At 46.5% G+C, this 21377-nt stretch overlaps 2 protein-coding genes across 3 annotated transcripts in view; one reads left to right on the top strand and one right to left on the bottom strand.

Annotated features, from left to right (window-relative positions):
* Positions 1–17487, bottom strand: part of INTS7 (integrator complex subunit 7) — a 39116-nt gene extending 21629 nt beyond the window's left edge. The window contains exons 1-10 of one of the 2 annotated variants that reach the window (XM_045010148.1): positions 17270–17487; positions 14890–15019; positions 11407–11553; positions 10081–10218; positions 8281–8327; positions 7313–7512; positions 6186–6308; positions 3329–3446; positions 1664–1798; positions 962–1059 (exon numbers count right to left, since the gene is read on the bottom strand). In XM_045010148.1, coding sequence (XP_044866083.1) covers positions 962–1059; positions 1664–1798; positions 3329–3446; positions 6186–6308; positions 7313–7512; positions 8281–8327; positions 10081–10218; positions 11407–11553; positions 14890–15019; positions 17270–17360 — 1227 coding nt within the window. In that variant the 5' untranslated portion in view covers positions 17361–17487. Of the gene's footprint in view, positions 1–961; positions 1060–1663; positions 1799–3328; positions 3447–6185; positions 6309–7312; positions 7513–8280; positions 8328–10080; positions 10219–11406; positions 11554–14889; positions 15020–16724; positions 16990–17269 lie in introns of those variants that run through there. The other variant, XM_045010149.1, reaches the window with a different exon arrangement.
* A 311-nt stretch (positions 17488–17798) lies between these two features.
* Positions 17799–21377, top strand: part of DTL (denticleless E3 ubiquitin protein ligase homolog) — a 40867-nt gene continuing 37288 nt past the window's right edge. The window contains exons 1-2 of the mRNA XM_045010150.1: positions 17799–17930; positions 18551–18569. Of these exons, the coding sequence (XP_044866085.1) occupies positions 17885–17930; positions 18551–18569 (65 nt within the window). The 5' untranslated portion in view covers positions 17799–17884. The remainder of the gene's footprint in view (positions 17931–18550; positions 18570–21377) is intronic.

Raw genomic sequence — 21377 nt, 5'->3', positions numbered from 1 at the left:
CTAACTCTCTACGGCCATCAATTCTACTTCTGAATTGACAGGAGTTACTGCCATAGGAAACATGGCTTCTCCACTTCTCTGGCTTCATTGTGCTCCTGACCCTTTACCATCTTGGGAGCAAAGCACCGAGAAACTCGCAGCACACTGTGCTCCCACTAGAACACCTGCCACACTAAATTATTTCTAGTGTATAAGACGGGGTGGGCAAACTTTTTGGCCCGAGGGCCATATCTGGGTATGGAAATTGTATGGCAGGCCATGAATGCTTATGAAATTGGGGGTTGGGTGCAGGAGGGATAAGGGCTCCGGCTTGAGGTGGAGCTGGGGACGAGGGGTTGGGGGTGCAGGAGGGTGATCTGGGCTGGGACTGAGGGGTTCTGAGGGTGGGAGGGGGATCAGGGCTGGGGCAGGGGGTTGAGAGGCGGTATGGGGTGCAGGCTCCAAGCAGTGCTTACCACCCCAATCAGCTCCCAGAAGAAGCAGCAGCATGTCCCCCCTCTGGCTCCTACGTGGAGGTGCAGCCAGGCAGCTCTGCACACTGCCCCATCCGCAGGTGCTGCCCCTGTAGCTCCTATTGGCTGCGGTTCCTGGCCAATGGGAGCTGCAGGGGAGGCGCTTGGGGTGGGGGGAAGCATGTGGAGCCAGAGTGGGGACATGCCACTGCTTCCAGGAGCCGCGCGGAGCGGGACAAGCCCCCAACACTAGTCCCAGCTGGAGCACCAGAGCGTTCCCCGGCGGGAGCTCGAGGGCCAGATTAAAACATCTGGAGGGCTGGATGTGGCCCTCGGGCCGTAGTCTGCCCACCTCTAGTATAAGATGTAATAGGATTGACAGTTGAATTATAAGGTTTACTTGGTCCTGCCTCAGCACTTGGGGCTGGACTTGATAACTTCTCAAGATCCCATCCAGCCCTACATTTCGACGATTACAAAAGAATTACAGATATAATGACTCTTTTCACCTTTAAGGTTGCCTGAGCACCTGGACTGTTATCTTGGCTACAAAGAACTAAGAGAGACTCGAGGCCAAAGACAGCATCTTGCTCCAAAGCCAGGAGATCTAGGAGAGAGGAACATAGTAAAGCATTCAGTTCTGTTCTACTTATTTTTGAACATGAGTGTGAATTTAGTGGTCATGATTGTGAGGGTTCAACAGCAGGATAATGCAAACTTTCCCAACGCTTCTGCCACAGCACCTCAGTTCTGATCAGCAACAAGTCTGCTTTTACAAGTCTCAGGAAACTATTTAGTAGAGGCTACGGTTTTATGATGTGCACGGGCTTGGAGTAGGGCAAAACTACTGAACATTATGACAATCATTTATACTGGGGTTTGTACCGACAGCTCTCCAGAGGGGAAGGGCAATGTTCTAGCTCCTGGTAATGGTACAAGTTCTGCTACAGGGGAGATCAGCACCCACTCAAGCAGAAACCCTCTTTAGAGGGATCCTGGGATTAAACAGCGGGGAGAATCTTCATGAAACTCTGTAAAATATTTATAATCGGTTATAAGTCCATATTCTCCATGGTCCACAAATCTGAGGAGTGACAATTCCAAAGAAAGCCAAGAGAGTCGGGGACAGGGCAAGCTTCCCTGCAGTAAGAGGAAGTGCACAAGAACCCGATCATGAGCTGAATTGTTCCACCACCCACTTTGTGAGTTACCTTTTTCTTGGCAAGAAGCAGATATATTAGTCAGAACTCTCACACCATGAGCAGCAATGCCACGGTTATTATGGTAACAGCATTCCTGTGCCAGCTTTACTAAGTCAAATGATCTTGCTGTTGTAGCTGTTGTTCCTAAATAAAAAGACAAAAGGAGGAGAGTGCAGCACCGTAATCCATGTCACAAGATCTTTTCCATGGTTTTAAGTTCAATTCTGATTGGCTGACTGTTTTTCTAGTTAAATTTCCCATTCCCTATCCCATCCTCAAATGTATCCTCCCCCACATGTGGAATTCACTCTCCCAGTCAGTGTGCATGCACGTATGGTACATAAGCTGGATGTCTCGGATAGGCAGTCTTCAGGTTTAAGGGCCAATATCTGTGAATGAAACTTTCAATAGGGCATGGCATTTGCAAGCAGGTCATGAATATTGGACTTTAGCATGGGATCACTTTTACATATAAATAAGCTATGATTTTGTCACAGAAATTAATAATAAATTTCACAGCAGAGGTGAAGAAACCCTGATAAATCACAAATAGGGGAAAGTGGGAAGCCTGAGAGTGGAGAGTGAGCCAACCCCACAATCACCCTGCAGCAGTAGCTCCTGTCCCATGGGGCTGAGCCTAGCTCCCTGGTCACAATATTGCTCAGGTTTAGTACATCCACCCCTCTGTCTCCATCTACAGGGGGGTGGATGTGCCAAAGCTGAGTGGTGCTGAAACCACATGAGACAGATCACAACACTTGGAGCAGGAAGCCAGGCCCAGCCCCATAGAACAGGAGCCACCGGGTCATGGACTTCATTCCAATTCAGGATTTCGAGAGCACTGTGACCGTTGCACCAAATTCAAACCTTTATTATGCATTGGGGTACAAGTCATTGACAGTTGTTGTTTTTTTAAATGTACTGGTTATTTTTATTTGCCTCCATGGCTTATGCAGTTGGATTCCCAGCAACTAAGGCAGTGTGGCCTCAGAAATTAGGAATAAGAAAACCCAATACCACTCAGGAGCATTTTAAGAGATCCCTGAAACAATTCTGAAGTTATTCAGTATAATATGCAACACATCCACAACACACAGTTGTGTCGAAGAAAGGTTTTACTGGCACTCGTGTACATCATCCCCACGTAACTGTCCAGTGGCTTTGCCTCTCCTGGATAATACAACTGTCCCAGTCTCATGCCAATAAAGCCTAAACTACATCGCTCCATGTATTCATTCTCTCTCAAGCATTTTGCACATCTATGGATTTTTTCATCCTATGATCTCAAAGCACCCGATAAACATGATTTAAGCCTCACAATACCAACAGTAAAGTGGGGCTATTAATATTTACCTAGCCTAACAGAGACACTGAGGCACAGGAGTAAATGACTTACCCGAAGTCCCACAGCAAATTGAAGCCAGAGCCTGGCATAGAATATCTGAGATCTGCTCTAATATACTACATACCACCACAATTATAATTTTTATATTATATATAAAAGCTTGCTTGCATGGACTTTAATGGGGGTAGATTAAAGTTCATGGTTTAGGATCCTTCAGGGAAGTGTTATGTAAGGTATTAACAACAATACTGAAGTGGCTGAAGATAAACACTTACTAAACCCCTACAAAAAAGTGCCTAAATTTGGCTGATCTAATCTACTCTTCTTACCTGGAGCTACGCTGAAGTACTGTTTGATGGCAATAGTTCCTGACAGCGTGGAAAGGACAGATAGCATGCCTAGTTTCAAGCTGTCATAAGGAGTTTGAAGAGCACATTCACAGAGTGCCTAAAAACCAAAAGAGAAAAGAATATGGAGAGGAAAAAATCCTACAAACTCACCCTTTTCATAAATGTTTGCTCTTTTTTTTTTAAACTTTGTAGTTAAATTTTAATACAAGTAAAACTGTATAGGAAAAAAAATCTACCAACACCAAATTCAGATCTTGCAAATATATTTCCTCACTTGCCACTGTCCTAAAGCAATTTTAATAGACTGGGTACAAGTCTTGTCCTCAAAGTGACACTGGCTTTCACAAGTTATTATACAATCAATAAAATATGTTTGTAAAATGATCACTACTTTTCACCTGACATTTCCCAATAATAAAACCTCTGTAGAATATGGAGACAAAATTATCCACCATTGCGCACATGGTGCATATAATATTCAACTTATTACAATCCGTGAAGGTCCTTGTTTCAAGGAGAATTGTCTGTAAACAGCGTTTCAAGTGTCACCTCCTGCAACACCACTATTAAAAACAACACTTTTTTGTAAGAAGAGAAAAATTATCCAGTGGAAAATAAAGAATAAAGATTCCAAGCTTGTTGATGATAAACATTCTGACTTTTCTTTGTTATCTATTTGTGTTATGGTAGCTTCTGGAGGTCCCAATCCCATTGGTCTTAGCACTCCTTGCCCTGATGAGTTTGCAGTCCTACCACAGGTCTGTCTGTGATCTCTCAGCTAAGGAGAGAACACAATTTTATGCCTGTCAATTAATTGCAATTAACTCAAAATAAATGAACTCAATTAAAAAAAAAAGAATCACAGTTTTAATCGCACTGTTAAACACTAATAGAATACCAGTTGAAATTATTATATTTGTGGATGAGTACTAGATATTTTTGGATTAGTATTAATACAGTAGTTGTATGAGGTGAATTGAAAAATACTATCTTTAGTTTCTTTTTTACAGTGCAAATATTTGTGTAGTGGGGTGGTCACCAGCTCCTGCCTTGGAGGGCTGCTGCTGGGGAAAGCAGCCTGACTCAGCTGATTGAGGAAATAGCCACAGCTGGCCTTATAAGAGACTGGGAGCCAGGAGCTCAAACACTCTCCCTCTAACTCTTGAAGAGAAGGGCCTGGCTGCCTAGGACCTGAGAAAGGTACCTGGAGCGAAGCAGGGCTGGAGAAAGGCATGGGGAGCTAGGGAGCTCCAGCCTGGAGAACCCCCAGGCTGCAGGCCTTGATAAAGGCCAGGACAGGTACTGGGGCTACAGAGGGGCTGCCTTCGCCTACCCCAGGCTACAGGTCCAAACCCCGCTTTGCCAGTGATGAATGGCGTGTACGCTACAGTCTGCCCCAGTGAGAGGGGGCTAGATCAGTGGCTCTCAAACATTTTTTCTGGTGACCCCTTTCACATAGCAAGCCTCTGAGTGTGACCCGCCCCTCCTTATAAATTAAAAAAAACCAACACAAATATATTTAACACTATCATAATGCTGGAGACAAAGCAGGGTTTGGGGTGGAGGTTGACGCCTCGTGACCCCCTGAGGGGTCCCGACCCCCAGTTTGAGAACCCCTGGGTTAGATGGTGACTGGCAGTAGCCATATACTGAGGCGAAGTGGGGATGGGGGTTGGGGGTTCCCTGAGTGGGGAAACCCAGATTGGGGGTTGCTGCAGTGGGCAGAACCCCTGGGTAAAGGGCACCGGGCTCTGGGAGGGACACGGGGGCCAGCGGCAAGTGGGACACCGGCCTACAGAGGGTGCTCCAGAGCTGGAAGAAGAGCTAATTCCCAGGAAACCAGCAGGAGGTGCCAAGCAGGGGTGAGTTTCACACTGCTACAATTTGTAATAAAAAAAATAAAGTGAGCACTGTACACTTTGTATTCTGTGTTGTAATTGAAATCAACATATTTGAAAAATGTAGAAAACATCAAAAAATAAGTTTAAACTGATATTCTATTAGTGTTTAACAGTGTGCTTAAAACTGGAATTAATCACAATTTTTTTAATCGTTTGACAGCCCTAATTAATTTTATAAGCTGCCACTGCTGATGTTTAAAACTGTATATAGAGAGAAATCTAGCTATATTCGAGACCTCCTCTTCAAGTGGTCTCTTCACATGTCTAAGTACTCACCCCTGCCAGGTAGGCCGAGAAAAACTATGCAATGTCCATCTCATGAAGTTTTCCCATCAATTCCCACCTGCATTGGTAGTACAGCCTTTTCTGTGCTGGCTTGTAAAGTATTATATTTTATACTTTAAAAAAAAAATCTATTTTAAATGTAGTGGCCCAAGCATTTTAACTGGGGTATGGGAGGGTAACTCAAATTATGTATTAATACGGCCAGTGCACAAACCAAGGTTTCTTTTTCAATTAAGCTAATCTGTCAGGCAGCCATTAGTGGACAGCTGAGGCTGATTAAAATTAAGAAAAACTCAAAATGCAGTAGGCATGTTTATAATGAGAAATTACTTGGTTTTCTTGCTAGACTGACAAGTTCATTAATCTGAGGTAGCAGAACACCCCACTCTGACATCTAACTCATTAATATGAGCCCAATATGAAACTGCTTAGTGTTGCTGAGAGAAGCTTGATGTGAGTTTGTCTTGCAAAGCCTGTCATAAGGCAAGAATTGCTTAAAAAGAGCACTGCTGCTGCTTTTAACTCTAAAATTTCTTCTTAATATGGACATGCTTAGTTTTCCATGTTTAACAGTGACCTCTCATCTACGCTTCTATACTGCATTTAGTTGAAAAATTTTACAATAAAAATGTTTCTTAATGGTTGCAAACCTGAATGTTTTCTCTGCTCCATGTATGTGGGGTTTTGTTTGCCAACAACTTTAGATCTTGGATAGCAAGTCTTTTCACAGCTTTCCTTGGGTCATTTTTCAAGTATTGCAGCAAAAGCTGAATCTGCAACAATAAATGTTTAAAATATTAAGCAGGATTCTGTAGTTAAATTAGTTGTTTTTTTTTTTTTTAAAAGTATAAGTTACAATAGAGAAATCCTTTCATAAAAGGCTCACAAGATAACTGTATGCACATGTATATTCAAAGCCTTCAGGACTGCTCAGAGCTCAGACAGCAATACCGCTAACACCCAAGAGCTGGGAGAGCAGTCTACATATTGCCATAAAAATGGAGCACGCCAGGTATCCTATTGTGTTTCACGTTGTCTATATCTAATATCAACAGTGTCTTCTGAACAGGAGTAGCAGTTACAAGCAACCTCAGACAGAGTTGTTCCATTAGGATAAAGGCTACCAGTGGTAGATCTTGTGGTCTAATGTGGCTACAAGAGAAGACCATCAGATTTTCATGTTTTGTTTTTCAAAGAAGAATGAGTTAATTCAATACCACATTTCATTTATGTATGGATTTACTGTGTGCTCATCACCTGTCTGGGCCCACAGAGTTACAACTACATAAGAGGAAAATGTTCCTCCTTTAAGCTGAGAGTGTCACTATAGTTCCATGTCTTGACTGATATTTGTAATTTACATCAGTGGGTTCAAGTGCCTTTGAGACTCCTTACATACAAGATTCTAGATGTACATTCATTTTTCTAGTCTGCAGATAAAAGATTAGTTGGGATCCTCTCCTTCCCCCAAACCCAATCAGAGAAGGCAATAGGGTGAGAAGCAGGGGCCTGCAGACAAGCAGAAAGACATAAGAGCGCCAAGAGAAGCAGGGTATCAGATGTTATTGCCCCTTTTAAGGAAGAGGTTTTTTGGAGGGGGTTGAAGAGACAAAAAAAATTATATGGCAGTTTCTAGGATACTTCTCATCAGCAGGGGCATAGTAGGACAGAACACAGACTACGATTTAACTATCTTTGCCATCAGAAAGGAACTGACCTGTTTAAGCTGTTTTGCATTTTCAAATAAGGGATTACCTTTAGAGCAATTAAGTGTTACCTGTTTGGGTATGTCCACCAAAGAAGAAGCAGCAAGCAAGGTAAAGGTGTGGAGAGTAACAATGACCATCTTGGTGGAAGGATAGGATGTTACCAGCTGCTGGAGAAGCTGACGGGAGCTAGAGGCCAGGCTGGCATCATGGTGCATGTGCTGTAGTATGGGGATCAACTTCAGCTTCAAGTCCACTGGCGTGGCTAAGCCTAGTGCATGGAAAGAGGTATTCAGGTGCCAGAGCAGTTCTCAATGAACCCTGAACTTTTCAAATACTACATTTAAATGACACTGGTGACAGAGACAAAAGCACAGAAAGTCAAAGTAAAGGCCAGTAGTGGGAAGCAGCAGCTAAATTCCTGAAACAGCCGGTCTCTCAGTACTAAACAGACTCCACCAACCCATTAAAGAGCAGTACTGTCAGTCTCCAAGGAGACGGGGACCCAGCCTTCCTCAATCAGAACGGGCTTAAGAATGGATGGGTAAAGTGGCTGGGAACCAATTACTCCTCCTTCGGATGTGCCTCAATTATATTAATAGTCGCCCTTCAAATTAAATTACATTATTCCAATTATAATAAAGGAAAAGAGACCACCGTTGTTATAATATTTAAGTCACTGCAAAAGGCTCAAGACAAGAGCAGCCTTGTCAGAGAATAGATGCAAAGAGAGAAACCTAGAGATTCTAAGTCAACATAAAAACCCACATTACATAGTATTTGGACATGCTATACCACACACGGATTCAGTTTACCAAATACATTAGAACATGCTTTGGACATTCACATTCAAGCTGTAGTCCAGAGCCCTGCCCTGCATCAATCATTAGCTCACTTAACTTCACGCAACTGGAATGTTTCAGGGAAGCGTAGGGATGAGGGAGCAATGGATTCTGCAACATTTAAACATTAGGAGGAACAATACTAAAATTAAAAAAACCTTTTCATTTTCTTCCCAGTATTCAATACACCTACATACCCTGAATCATTTCACTGATTTTGTTACAGATTCCTCCAGCAAAATCCCTGTGAAGAGAAAAGACAAAACTGAACTTAAAATTGTGACTCTTATGGTTTAATAAGAAAACTAAGAGGGACTATAAAAAGCAGAATTATGCTTATGAACTTCAAGATTTAAGAGTAATTTTGCAAATCCAGAAAGACACATTTGTTTGCTTGACTGAAATTTGCTGCTACTAGTCAACATCACAGAATAGTACATTTAGCCACTTGTTGCATAGTTTCCATCAATCTAGACTTTCAAACAGAGATTATAGATCTACCAAGTCTAATACTTGGCCTAACTACAGAATTGAGTCTCTTGCCCATCTTTATCCGCACCAACACAAGTAGGAACATTTGCTCCAATGCTAACATTCTTTTAAAATCACTATATTATGTGTTAAACAATGTTATTTGCTACAAGTGCTCTTTTGTAGAGACTTAATTTCTAGGGAAAGACTGGTACAACCAAAAGCTTTCCCTACCCTTGTGTAATGCTATTTGAACAACAGCAAGAAGTTTTATTTGACCCCAGTCTTTATTCATAGAACAAAATATAGGGTGCTCCAGGTGTAATAGACAATTGATTTAAAAAAAAAATAGGTTAATGGGGTTGATTACTGAACCTGCAGGATAAAGGAGTTTTAGGCACATGCTCTATTAAAATGAGCTACTAAGATTACTGTGATTTTTATGAAACTCTCCATAAACAGAAGGGATGGTTCGTTCAAACCTTTGTTTAGGACAGTTTATTGTCACTTAGTTTCCCCCCCCCACACACACACACCAAAGAAATCGGAGTCTGCAGTGTAGACTCCCGGGAGGTGGAAATTGACTCAGGTTTTGTTAAAACACAGGTAATGTAATGCTATAGAATATTTTCCTCTTAAAATTGCACAAGATGGTTTTGAGGATTCTTTTAATGAAACCCCACAACCTATACAGTTCACCATTAGTGCTTGCAGGAACTGTATAAAATGGCAGTTTGGTTTGGAAACACATTGACACCCATCTTAAATGGAGTCCGCTGAATTTTTTTCACTTAAAAGTCCAATTGTAATTGCCAGATTCACTCACTTTCCTGACATTCTTAACATTTTAAGAGTAGGCTGTAGGAAATTTAGAGTACCACCACCAACTTGAAATACACAAAAGAAAATATTTAAAAAGTTGAAAGTAGTTTCAGACACTGTATCTGCCACAGAGTCCCCTTGCCACTTCTTGCCATTTTATAATCTCTCTTTTTTGAGGGGGATCTTTTAAATCTTCACCTCAGTGAAAGAACTCAGAAAAAAACAAGGGTAACTGACTATAAAGGAAAAATGAAGCAAAATACTGTCTAAAGTACAGAGTAAAAAAATGGAAAAAAAATCCCCTTGAATCTCTTTTAATTACAGAAATCTTAGGGATTACATTTAAAAAGGAAAAATTTAGATATGTGATTTTTTTTTAAGTTGACATTCATTTAATTAAAGTTTTTCCCCCTTATATTCCTTAACTTCTCCTCATTGCTTTAAAAAACAATACAAGCAAATTTCAATGAGATTAAAATGCCCCTGCTGGGAGTGGTTTTAAATATGATTTCAAGTTTCCTGCAACATTCATGCTGTACATTATAAATGGTACAGATCTCTTTTGTATCTCCCTACATATGGCATGGCAAGTACTGTAGAAGTTGATCCTAGATTTACTGAAGGACAATGAAGAGTCCTACTGTATTAATAGCGCTTCCACTCCTTAAAATACAAATAAGAACACAGAAGAATTTACAGCTTACTTTGACTGTGCAGAAAAGTTAGCAGCAGCAAATATAGCAGCTTCGACCTCAACATTATCATGGGAATCCAGGCTCTGGCGAATACTGTGATGTGCATTCTTCCTTTCTGGGATTATGGATGCCATACTCCCCAACATCCTACAGAAATAAATCACAGCAGCATCAGAAAACAGCTAATTCAGTGTGTAGGGAAATGTGAACCAGAGTGAAAAATCAACTATGAAGATAGGAATTAGATCTGTAGTAATTCCTTTAAGAAAGCTCAGACATATATAATATATCGTCAAAAGCTTCCTACCTAGCACAAAACTCTGTGCCTTCCTTCTCCTCATAACTGCTTACTGAGGACAAAACCAACCAACTGTAGATTTTTTTTTTAATTGCTGAACCAGCAAGCAATTATAATTAATTTATCAAGATGTGATCATGACTTGTGCTGATCCAAGACATCAACTGAGACGCCTACACCAACAGGGCTCAATTAAAGTTCCAGAAAATTTAAGGGAGGAAAGCAGTGGAACCACAAGTCCTCTTTCAGGGTGAGGTCTCCCACCCTTGGCAGATCACCCAAGCTATCCAAGGAGGCGCAATTTACTCCATGATGGTTTGTGTGAATCCAGTCTGTTACCTCTAACATTATTAAAATTACACAAGTTTTGACTGTGCATTTCTCAGTGGCTTTCCTAGGAGTTTACACCTTGTGCACTACTTGGATAATGCAGGGGAACTTCCTCCAAGTTCACATATCATTAGGACAATGGGCAGAAAGTTTCAAAGGTAGACGTAGAGGAAAAAAATCTAAAATGATCAGTAGAAATGGTGAAAATAAGTCAGATATTACAAAATTTAATTTTGTATACAAGTCAACAAATTATTCCAGTTTTGTACAAGCAGTAGTGGAACCATACTGGAAATTTATGCAGTTTGTGATCTCAATATATCAAATGCAAGTGTTTTAACATAACATACACGTTTTATACACTCCAGGAGGTAGAAAACACAAGTTAAGGTACCTGTACATGCAACCCACCAATACTGCATATACAAGATGCAGTTTTGCTCTCTGATACATCTACGCAACTCTGACTATGTCAAATGGATATCTAGTATCCTCCTTATTCTGGTCACAAATGTGTTACCTTATTCCCTTTAAAACAGCTGTCTTGTACTTTCGATAAGAAGAAACTGCCTGCTTTTCATCCTTAATGTTGCAGAATTAATTCCAGTTTTTAAAGACTCCAAAGAACTGATGAACATTTACTTTTCTAACTAAACAGCTGTTACATAAAAACTTGCGATAAGTAGTTTTAAATTAGAAAGACATACCTCAGTGTGATTGCTCGGGCAACTGGATCATTGCTATGAATTACAGAGAAAACTCTTTTCACAAACTCATCCACATTCAGGATCTTCTCTAAGTGCTTTTCACTCTGCTGAGTAACTTTCAGGACACACAGCCTCAAGAAGTTGTTTCTATTGGAAGATATATACACACACACACTTACTTCTGTGTAATGGAAATTCACAAGCAGGCTGAGAATCAGAATGATTATAACTGATTTAAATTAAATTTACAGACCACTACAAAACACCCTATTTTACAGTTGTTTTCTACTAGGATTAGTATACGTTTTGGGCTCAATCCTTTTCCTACTGAAGTTAATGGCAGTCTTGACACTAAATATATTGGGAGTAGTAGTACTGCAATGAGGTCTAAATGGATGCAGGTGTCAGTGGGACCTATGTTTGCCATATACACCCACACTTAAGGACTGTATCCTGCAGCTGCTCTGTACCCAGAACACACCCACTGACCTTACCACAAGTACAGGGCTAGCTGCACCTCTGCCCCTTTGTGGTCTTTGAATGTACTACACCTCATGCATCAGGACTCATGCCTGTATCTATCCCGGGCTGGAATTCTGCAATTCTTCCACTAAGACTGAACCCTTGGCCACAATACTGTGTGTATCAATTACCCTGCAGGTTTGATTAGGTCCAGCACTGCAGTTCTTCCCTTGGGGAGCTGTGGTGATCACACGACATACTGTTTATTTTAACAGTGGAAACAAATAATTTAGAGAAAAAGGATTTCAAAACTAAGTCTACATGCATGTCTATTCCACCTAAGCCCTATCATTCTGTGATAATGACCTAGGCAGGCCTAGCTCCTTCAGATGTCCCAGCATGATCCTCATGTCTGTCTCTCTCACCAAACCACTCCCACCTCTCAAGAGTGTGTCCTTTTTCAAATTGCTACAGTCCTGTTGATGGCTGTTGTACGCAAGCCTTTTCCAGTAATAGCATTACCTATTTAAACAACTCTCAAGTGTTTGGCTCAAGATAAGCCACTCAGTTTCCTTCCTGCTTGTTTTTTCCCTAGAGCCCCCTGTTAAACTAAACCAATATATTCATATAGTAAATATCCCAACAACCAGGTCAATATACAATATTCATAAGTTACAGAGCAGCCCCAATTCTGTCACATACTTCAATGGGAACTCCTCATTTGGAACAGCTACAGCTCAGACTTTCATTATTTACATCACAAATAATGTTGTTTCATTGCTGATCAATTAGGGAACATGGTTGTTTGAAGTTGTGCAATGCTCCCTTCCAACCTCATTTGGCAGCTGCCTGCTTTGTCTACTGCTTGCAGGAAGAGCAGCCCATTGGACCGAGCTGTGGGGGCTTGGAACCAGGGTGGGCCGGCAGCCCCCTATCAGCTCCCCGCTCCCCTAAGTTCCCTGTGCAGCAGCTGCCTGCAGTTCAGCTGCGTCCCTCCCCCCACTGCCATGTTCTGCTCCTGCCCTCTGCCTCTGCTCCCTGAGACTCCTGCTTGCTGTGCCGGGGGGGAGAGGGAAGGAAGAAGGGAGCTAATGTCAGGGTGTCTCCCTCCCCCTGCTCCTGCACCCCGCTTACCCTATCTTCCATAGAGCAGGGGGGACACATCAGAGTTGCAGTTTCAGCAAGCTGATCTAATTAACAAGGCAGTGTACTTAAGGGAAATGCACATATCTCCCTCCATTCCTGCTGCCTTGCAGAGTCAGGCCATGGCTACACTTGCAAATTTGCAGTGCTGCAGCACGGTGTGAAAAAACACCCTCTCCAGCGCTGCAAATTGCGGCGCTGCAAAGCGCCAGTGTGGTCAAAGCCCCAGCGCTGGGAGCGCGGCTCCCAGCGCTGTATGTTATTCCCAACAGGGAGGTGGAGTACGGACAGCGCTGGGAGAGCTCTCTCCCAGCGCTGGCGCTTTGACTACACTTAGCGCTTCAAAGCGCTGCCACGGCAGCGCTTTGAAGTGCAAGTGTAGCCATAGCCTTAGAGAGTTAACCCTTGAGGTTAACTAGCCAATTGCTAGTTCATTATTTAGCAGTAAGGGTATGGCTACACTTACGGTTTGCAGTGCTGAGTTTGCAGCGCTGGTCATCCAGCTGTGCAGGGCCAGCGCTGGTGTGTGGCCACACTCACAGCTACCAGCGCTGGTGTGTGGCCACATTTGCAGCGCTGTTGGGAGTGATGCATTATGGGCAGCTATCCCAGCGTTCAAGTGGCCGCAACATGCTTTTCAAAAGAGGGGGGTGGAGTGGGGTCTAGTGTGACAGGGAGCGGGGGGAGAGAGAGGGGGGATTTTTGGAGCCAACACTGTGTGTTTAGCTTCCTGCCTTGAAAAATCAGAACATGTTTCCGACCCCTTAGTCTTAACTCTTAATTGCAAACAACCTGCAGCCAACATGACTCCCCGCTGTTTCATTCGCTCCCTGCCTGCCTCTCATTTGATTGTTTACAGCCCGGTACAGATGATCACAGCAAACAGGAGCTTTGTTTGTTTTTTAGATCGGAGCTCGTTCATAACAAAACAAAGAGAGGCTGCATAACAAAACAAAGAGAGTAATTTATAAAAGCATTCTGGGATACATCCTTATACCCTGGAGGCCAATCACAGCGCTGGTGTGTGGCCACACTTGATGACCAGCGCTGCAGCACCAGCGCTGGAATCCTTATTCCCCATGCTGAGTGAGGTGTACGGCCAGCGCTGCAGCCAGGGAGTTGCAGCGCTGGAAGTGCCCTGCAGGTGTGGCCACTTACTAATTGCAGCGCTGGTGGAGGCTTTCCAGCACTGCAACTCGCCAGTGTAGCCATACCCTAAGGGAAATATCCAACCCTCTGACTCCTTTACCTCAACCAAGCTTCACATTCATCACCACTGTGTACCAGTATTAAATTGTTTGTTTAAAACGTATACTCTCTCTGTGTGTGTATTTATATATATAAGAGAGAGAGAGAGAGAGAGAAAGAAAATATATTTAGTCTGCTGAAAAAAATTTCCCTGGAACCTAACCCCCTCATTTACATTAATTCTTATGGGGAAATTGGATTTGCTTAACATTGTTTTGCTTAAAAGTTGCATTTTTCAGGAACATAACTACAACGTTAAGTGAGGAGTTACTGTAGAGAACTGATGTGTTTTACTCTTCTATGCAAGATCTCTGAACCTGTTGATGTTAGAGGTTTGCAGCAGTGCATCTACATTGCTGGCTGATCGACAATGGTTGTAATAGGGGTTAAATTCCCACTGCCAACAAGGCTTTAGAAGGACAGAATGACAATGCCTTCAATTGTTCATTACCACTCCAAACCACCAAGGATGATGTCAGCTGGCTCAAAACAGAGTCCATCCAACACTCCTTAGACAGGATAGCAGCTGTGAAGTAGGGAAAGCAGGAAGATTATCTAGGCTTTGAAGGAACATGGATCAGAGAAAATAATTACCTGAGGATCAGGAATGTGAAGCAGTACAATACTTACCCAACTCTGAAAACGTCAGCCAGTTTTAAGAATGCAGAATTAATGAGAATGGGGAATGGATATTTCTGAAAGAGCCTGGGAAAACGGACAACAGCTTCACATTGCTCCCCAAGTTTTCCAGACCTGAGGCCTATTTGAAAAACAACAACAATAATTATTTTCTAGCAGTATAGCTATGGTTTTCTCTGAAGAAAGACTGAAAAACTTGAGATTATCTAGAGTGGAAATAAGATGGAGCATGACTGAAATCTAATATACAAGGTAAATTGGGCTATTTACCCTCTCAAGTAAAACTCAAGGGGAAAGTTAATGAAATTGAAAGGTAACAAATCTGCAACTGATAAAAAAGAAAAACTCCCCACACATGCACAATGCAGTGAACCCACAGAACCCATTGCCACAAGATACCATTGAGGCAAAAAGCTTAGCTGGATATTTTAGAAAGGATTGGACATGTATATGAATATTGAGAACATCTATTACTCTTGGCCCTGATCGTGAAAACACACAAACACACATTTAACTTTACTCACATGAGTAGTCCCATTGAAGACTACAGGACCACTCACATGAGCAAAGTGACACACATGCTTAAGTGTGTAGGATCAGGGTCTTGGATAGGATAAAACATATATACATTGAAATAGGTAAACTCTCGGGGTTATTTTGAGTTTTCTGAAAGTGTACAGGAAGTTAAATGTTCTTTCCGCAGAGGATATTTAAAAAACTGACATTTTCAATACTTTTATGCACTGTTTAATGTCTCTTTTGGTCCTTATCTATTGAAAACTGTCTTCCATCATTAACTAGTGAGCAGGATAGTTTTCAAGCAAAATACAAATATACTCATAATTAACACTATTTAAAAGTTGTGAGAGTAGTCACTAACTGTACTTTTTGTTTCCTTTTTGGTACTACAGAAGTCAGTTCAGGAATATGCTTGACAAATATCACTGAGGCATTAGATACACAGAATAAGGACAACAGAGCGAGCACAATCTTGCAAATTCCAGGCCCTGGCATCCCCATCAGTTCTTCTACAGACTACAGTCCACATTCGCTTTAGTTAACAGTTATTAAACATGTATACTGCTGTAGCGTGAGAAGGCTACAACCAGTTTAGGTCATGTTGTACTTGACAAGTTCTTCACATTATTTTTTTCAAAACAAATAATTCTATTCAGTCCATAGTTCAGAAGTGCTCCTGGATTCATCACCAACACTAAGCTCTCATATATATCAGCATCCAAGAACACTTTCTATCATTTCCAGTTGGTTAGAAGATTCTGTCACATCCTGGCAAAGATAACCTGGCCTCAGTTATTAATGCCTTCATCACCTCTTCGTTGGACTACAGCAATGCAACATAGATGGATGTGAAACCTTCAGTGCTTAGGAAATTCCAACTGGTACAAGAATGCTGCAGCATGTTTCCTCAGCAACACTGGCTGCCACAAACAAATCAGACCTGTCCTCCACTCCCCACACAGGTACGCAATAGGCTGATCATGCACCAAATCCACACCACTAGAAGCTTTTGAACAGACAGCAAAGTCTTTTTATTTACTTATTTTTTATATTTTCTTCTCTGGAGTCTGGACCTTGGCCAAGAATCTGGACCTTTATGAAAAATATATTGATTACCCGTGATCTAGACACAAGGTATCTAAGGGCAGGTCTCCACTCCAGAATTACTTTGATATACCCATGTCATTCAGGGGATGTGAACAATTCACACCCCAGAGCCACGTAGTTATGCCAACCTCATCACCAACATAGCTACTGCCTCTTGCAAAGGAGGATTAACTTTGAGGAGGTGAGAGCTCTCCCCTCACCTTGGAGCATCTGCAGCCGTGCTGATGCAGTGTTTTTAGTGTAGACCTGCCCTGTGAGATCAACCAAAGCTCTGGGATGAAGACTGTGGTTAACAACTTCCCTTCCCTGGCACAATACGGGGTAAAGCTCATCCGTGCCGGACACAGCGATTGCTCAAGGGCTGGCCCAACAAGACAGCGCCATGAACTTCGGCAGGAACTAAGGGCCACCACAAGCCACCTTCTGCTATCAGCCCAAGGCCCGTTTCTGTGACCACACAGCTACACAGACCGATCTAACTGAAATAAAGCCCAACCCCGGGCACTGGCACGCGGGGAGCGGACGCGCAGGGGACAGCGGTTAGTCGGGCCGGAGGGTGCACAGCGCGACGCCGGGGGGGAGGGGCGGGAACGGCAGGAGAACCCACACGGGCCAGAATTCCCGCCAGGCGCCCAGCGGTCCCGTACGTTCTACGCGGGGGCGGCACAATGAGGCGGGGCTTCCAGTCCGTGCCGCGCATGCGCCGTGCGCTGCCACAGCAGGGCCGTAGGCGGCTTCCCCCTACCTTTGTCCAGCTCCATGAGGGCGGAGTTCGCGTCCAGCTCTTGCTCGCCGTAGCCCGCGTCCGCCAGGAAGGACTTAGCGCCGGCGGCCATAGCGCTCCCCGCTAGTAGCGTGCAGCACGGCGCATAAACTCAGTACGCGGCTACCAGCGCCCTGAACCGTCTTGTGCAGTTGCGCATGCGCGAGTCACCACACCACCGACTGGGTTACAGGGTGCGCACGCACAGACACGTTCCCGCCACCGCGTCTGCGGACGCATGCGCTGTCACCAGCTGCACACGTGCGGACTCAGCTAGGCTCATACTCCCGCCCCTGGGTCTGTCGCACATGCGCAGCGCGCTCCGGTAGGTGTGCGTGTGCAGTGATCGGCCTCTACCCACCGCTTTAGCGCCAGCAGTATCTACCATGGGGGCGGTGGAAGTGGGCGTGGTCTCGTGGTCCCGCCCCGGAGCCGCTGTCCAATGGGAGACAGCGGGCGTGGCCTCTAGCCCCGCCTCCGTCATGCTGTCCAATGGGGAGCGGGAATGGAGTTTGGCGACTTGGCGGGTAATTCGGGTGGCGGGAGTGGACGGTCCGTGCTGTGTTCGTGTTCCGGCCGCTGCGTGGTGAACGGGTCATGCTCTGCCGCTCGCTCCTCCGCCGGGCCCAGGCCGGGCCGCAGCGTGAGTAACGGATCGCGATCCTCGGGCCCGGCCCTCTGCTCCCCGGGATCCGGGAGGCTGGATCCCTGTCTCCCACTGTGCTGAGCCCGCATCGCCTGGGATTCCCCGCCCGCCAGCCAGCCGGACACCGCCTGCCCAGCCCCGGCCCCGGCCCCGGCCCCGACGCGAGGGGGTGGGAGCCAGGGCCCCGGTGGGGGCAGGGACCGATGCACGGGTGTGTCCCCTGCAGTGCGGCCCCTGGTGCTCTGTCCCGGCTTGGACGACCCCATCGCTGCGGCGCCCCCTCTCTGGAGAGATCACCCCACGGATGGCTCTGTCTAGCCGGGGGAGGTGCTCGCAGCTATCCATGATGATGGGGTTTGTCGGGCACGTCTCGATGAGACGTTTCTAACTAGGTTGGTGTAGCTAATGGTATAGCAAATGCCCAGCACAAGTCGTGGATTCTTTTCTTTAGTGTTCAGATTATGACTAGTACTTCGGCTCCATGGCTAAGTGCAGAACCCCATCAACGTGGATGAGTCCACAAAATGTGGACAAGACCTCTGACCCAAAGAAGTTAGTGGGTTTGATTTCAGCAGCTTAAAATCCTGATACATATGTATTCTTTTTCTTATTTTTAGGTCTGCCCTTGCAATATCCCCTACAACCATAGGCGCCGACTTATATGGGGCTCTGGGGCTTTAGCCCCATGAATAAATCCCAAGCAGGGGCTCTGCCCCACCAATGTTTTTTCTCCCCTGCTTGGAGCGCCCCCCCGCCGCTGCCGCCGCCGCCAGGGCTGCCCAGAGCCCTTTAAATCCCAGCCGCGGCTGGGAATCAGAGGGCTCTGGGCTGCCTGCTGCAGCGGGAAGCCCAGAGCCCTCTGATTCCCGGCTGCGGCTGGGATTTAAAAGGCTCTGGGCTCCCCGCGGTTGCAGGCAGCCCAGAGCCCTTTAAATCCCAGCAGCGGCTGAGATTTAAAAGGCTCTGGGCTCCCCGCGGTTGCAGGCAGCCCAGAGCCCTCTGATTCCCGGCGGCGGCTGGGATTTAACAGGCTCGGGGCTGCCCGCCGCAGCAGACAGCCCAGAGCCCTCTGATTCCCGGCCGCGGCTGGGATTTAAATGGGGCGGGGCTGCCGGCCACCGCGGGGAGCGCCGAGCCGTTTAAATACCAGCCGCGGCTGGGATTTAATGGGCTCTGGGCTGCCTGCAAACGCGGGGAGCGCAGAGCCTTTTAAATCCCAGCCGCGGCTGGGATTTAAAGGGCTCTGGGCTGCCTGCAAACGCGGGGAGCCCAGAGCCCTTTAAATCCCAGCCGCGGCCGGGAATCAGAGGGCTCTGGGCTGTCAGCTGCGGCGGGCAGCCCAGAGCCTTTTAAATCCCAGCAGCGGCCGGGAATCAGAGTGCTCTGGGCTTCCCGCTGCAGCAGGCAGCCCAGAGCCCTCTGATTCCCGGCCGCGGCTGGGATTTAAAGGGCTCTGGGCTGCCTGCAAACGCGGGGAGCGCAGAGCCTTTTAAATCACAGCCGCGGCTGGGATTTAAAGGGCTCTGGGCTGCCTGCAAACGCGGGGAGCGCAGAGCCTTTTAAATCCCCGCCGCGGCTGGGATTTAAAGGGCTCTGGGCTGCCTGCAAACGCGGGGAGCGCAGAGCCTTTTAAATCCCAGCCGCGGCTGGGATTTAAAGGGCTCTGGGCTGCCTGCAAACGCGGGGAGCGCAGAGCCTTTTAAATCTCAGCCGCGGCTGGGATTTAAAGGGCTCTGCGCTCCCGCTGCGGCGGGCAGCCCAGAGCCTTTTAAATCCCAGCCGCGGCCGGGAATCAGAGGGCTCTGGGCTTCCCGCTGCAGCAGGCAGCCCAGAGCCCTCTGATTCCCGGCCGCGGCTGGGATTTAAAGGGCTCTGGGCTGCCTGCAACCGGTGGGAGGCCATAGCCTTTTAACTACGAGCCGCGGCCGGGACTCAGTGGGTTCTGGGCTGCCCGCCGCGGCGTGCAGCCCAGAGCCTTTTAAATCCCAGCCGGCTGGGAATCAGAGGGCTCTGGGCTCCCCGCCGCGGCGGGCAGCCCAGAGCCTTTTAAATCCCAGCCGCGGCCGGGAATCAGAGGGCTCTGGGCTGCTGCCCCTCTGATTCCCGGCCGCGGCTGGGATTTTAAAAGCTCTGTGCTCCCCGCGGGTGCAGGCAGCCCAGAGCCCTTTAAATCCCAGCAGCGGCTGAGATTTAAAGGGTTCTGGGCTCCCCGCCGCAGCGGGCAGCCCAGAGCCCTCTGATTCCCGCCGCTGGGGTTCAAAGGGCTCTGGGATCCCCGCGGCTGCCAGCAGCCCAGAGCCCTTTGAATCCCAGCCTCTGTCCGCTGATTGCCCCCTCCGAGACCCCTGCCCCTAACTGCCCCTTGGGACCTCAGCCCCTATCTAAGCCTCCCTTCTCCTTGTCCCCAACTGCCCCCTCCTGAGACCCCACCCAACTTCCCCCCCGCAGGACCGCACCCCCTACCTGTCCCCTGATAAACCTCTTAGACTCCCATGCCTATCCAATTGCTGCCTGTCCCCTGACTGCCCCTTCGAACCTCTGCCCCATCCAACTCCCCCTGCTCCTTGTCCCTTGACTGCCCCCCGGAACTCCCTACCTCTTCTCCAACCCCCAAACCGCTTACTGTGCCACTCAGACCAGCGTATCTGGCTCCATGCAGCTCCAGACAGTTGCTGCCATGCTCCCCCATGGAGCCCACAGCCCTCTCCCACCCCCAGCACCTGCCTTCCAGATTTGAACACCTCAAAATTCAGGAGTGCTCAAGCTCGGTTTGGGCAGCTTTTACTTCATTTCTCCCAAATCAGTTTCCCCTGCAAGGTGCCAACTGAAGGTGTTGGAGAACAGAGAGATCAGGTGGCCTCCTAATGCCTGGAAAAGAGACAAAGGCCAGAGGAGGGAGTGTCAGTGCCTGTGCGGACTTCTGGGAAGTGCACGGTGTGGAAGGGGATGCTGTGATGCTTTGGAACATCTCCATACAAAGCCAGTCAGGACTCTGGGGGAGCCTCCTCTCTCGGAGCATACTGTCTCCAGGGCAAGAAGCTTACACCTTCCTGGGTCTGACCTCGGAGCATTCAGCATGCCTTCCACGTCATGCACTTTCCAAAGTGAGTCTGCCCAGGCTGGTCCTGGGGCAACCAGAGGTCGCTGCACCCCAACTCTGCAGTCAGATGTGACTCTCAGCCAGACAGTAAAACAGAAGGTTTATTAGATGACGGGAACACAGTTTAAACAGAGCTTGTTGGTACAGAAAACAGAACCCTCTGTCAGGTCCATCTTGGGGGGTGGGGCCCAGAACCAAGTTCTGGGTCTCTCCCAATTTCCCCAGCCAGCTCCAAACTGACACTCCCTCCTCTGGCCTCTGTGTCTCTTCTGGACAAGGAGGCCACCTGATCTCTTTGTCCCCAACACCTTCAGTTGGCATCTTGCAGGGGAAACTGAGGCACC

The sequence above is a fragment of the Mauremys mutica genome, chromosome 3 (assembly GCF_020497125.1).
Source record: "Mauremys mutica isolate MM-2020 ecotype Southern chromosome 3, ASM2049712v1, whole genome shotgun sequence".
Taxonomy (NCBI): Eukaryota; Metazoa; Chordata; order Testudines; family Geoemydidae; genus Mauremys; species Mauremys mutica.
This window is presented reverse-complemented; position numbering and strand designations above follow the sequence as displayed.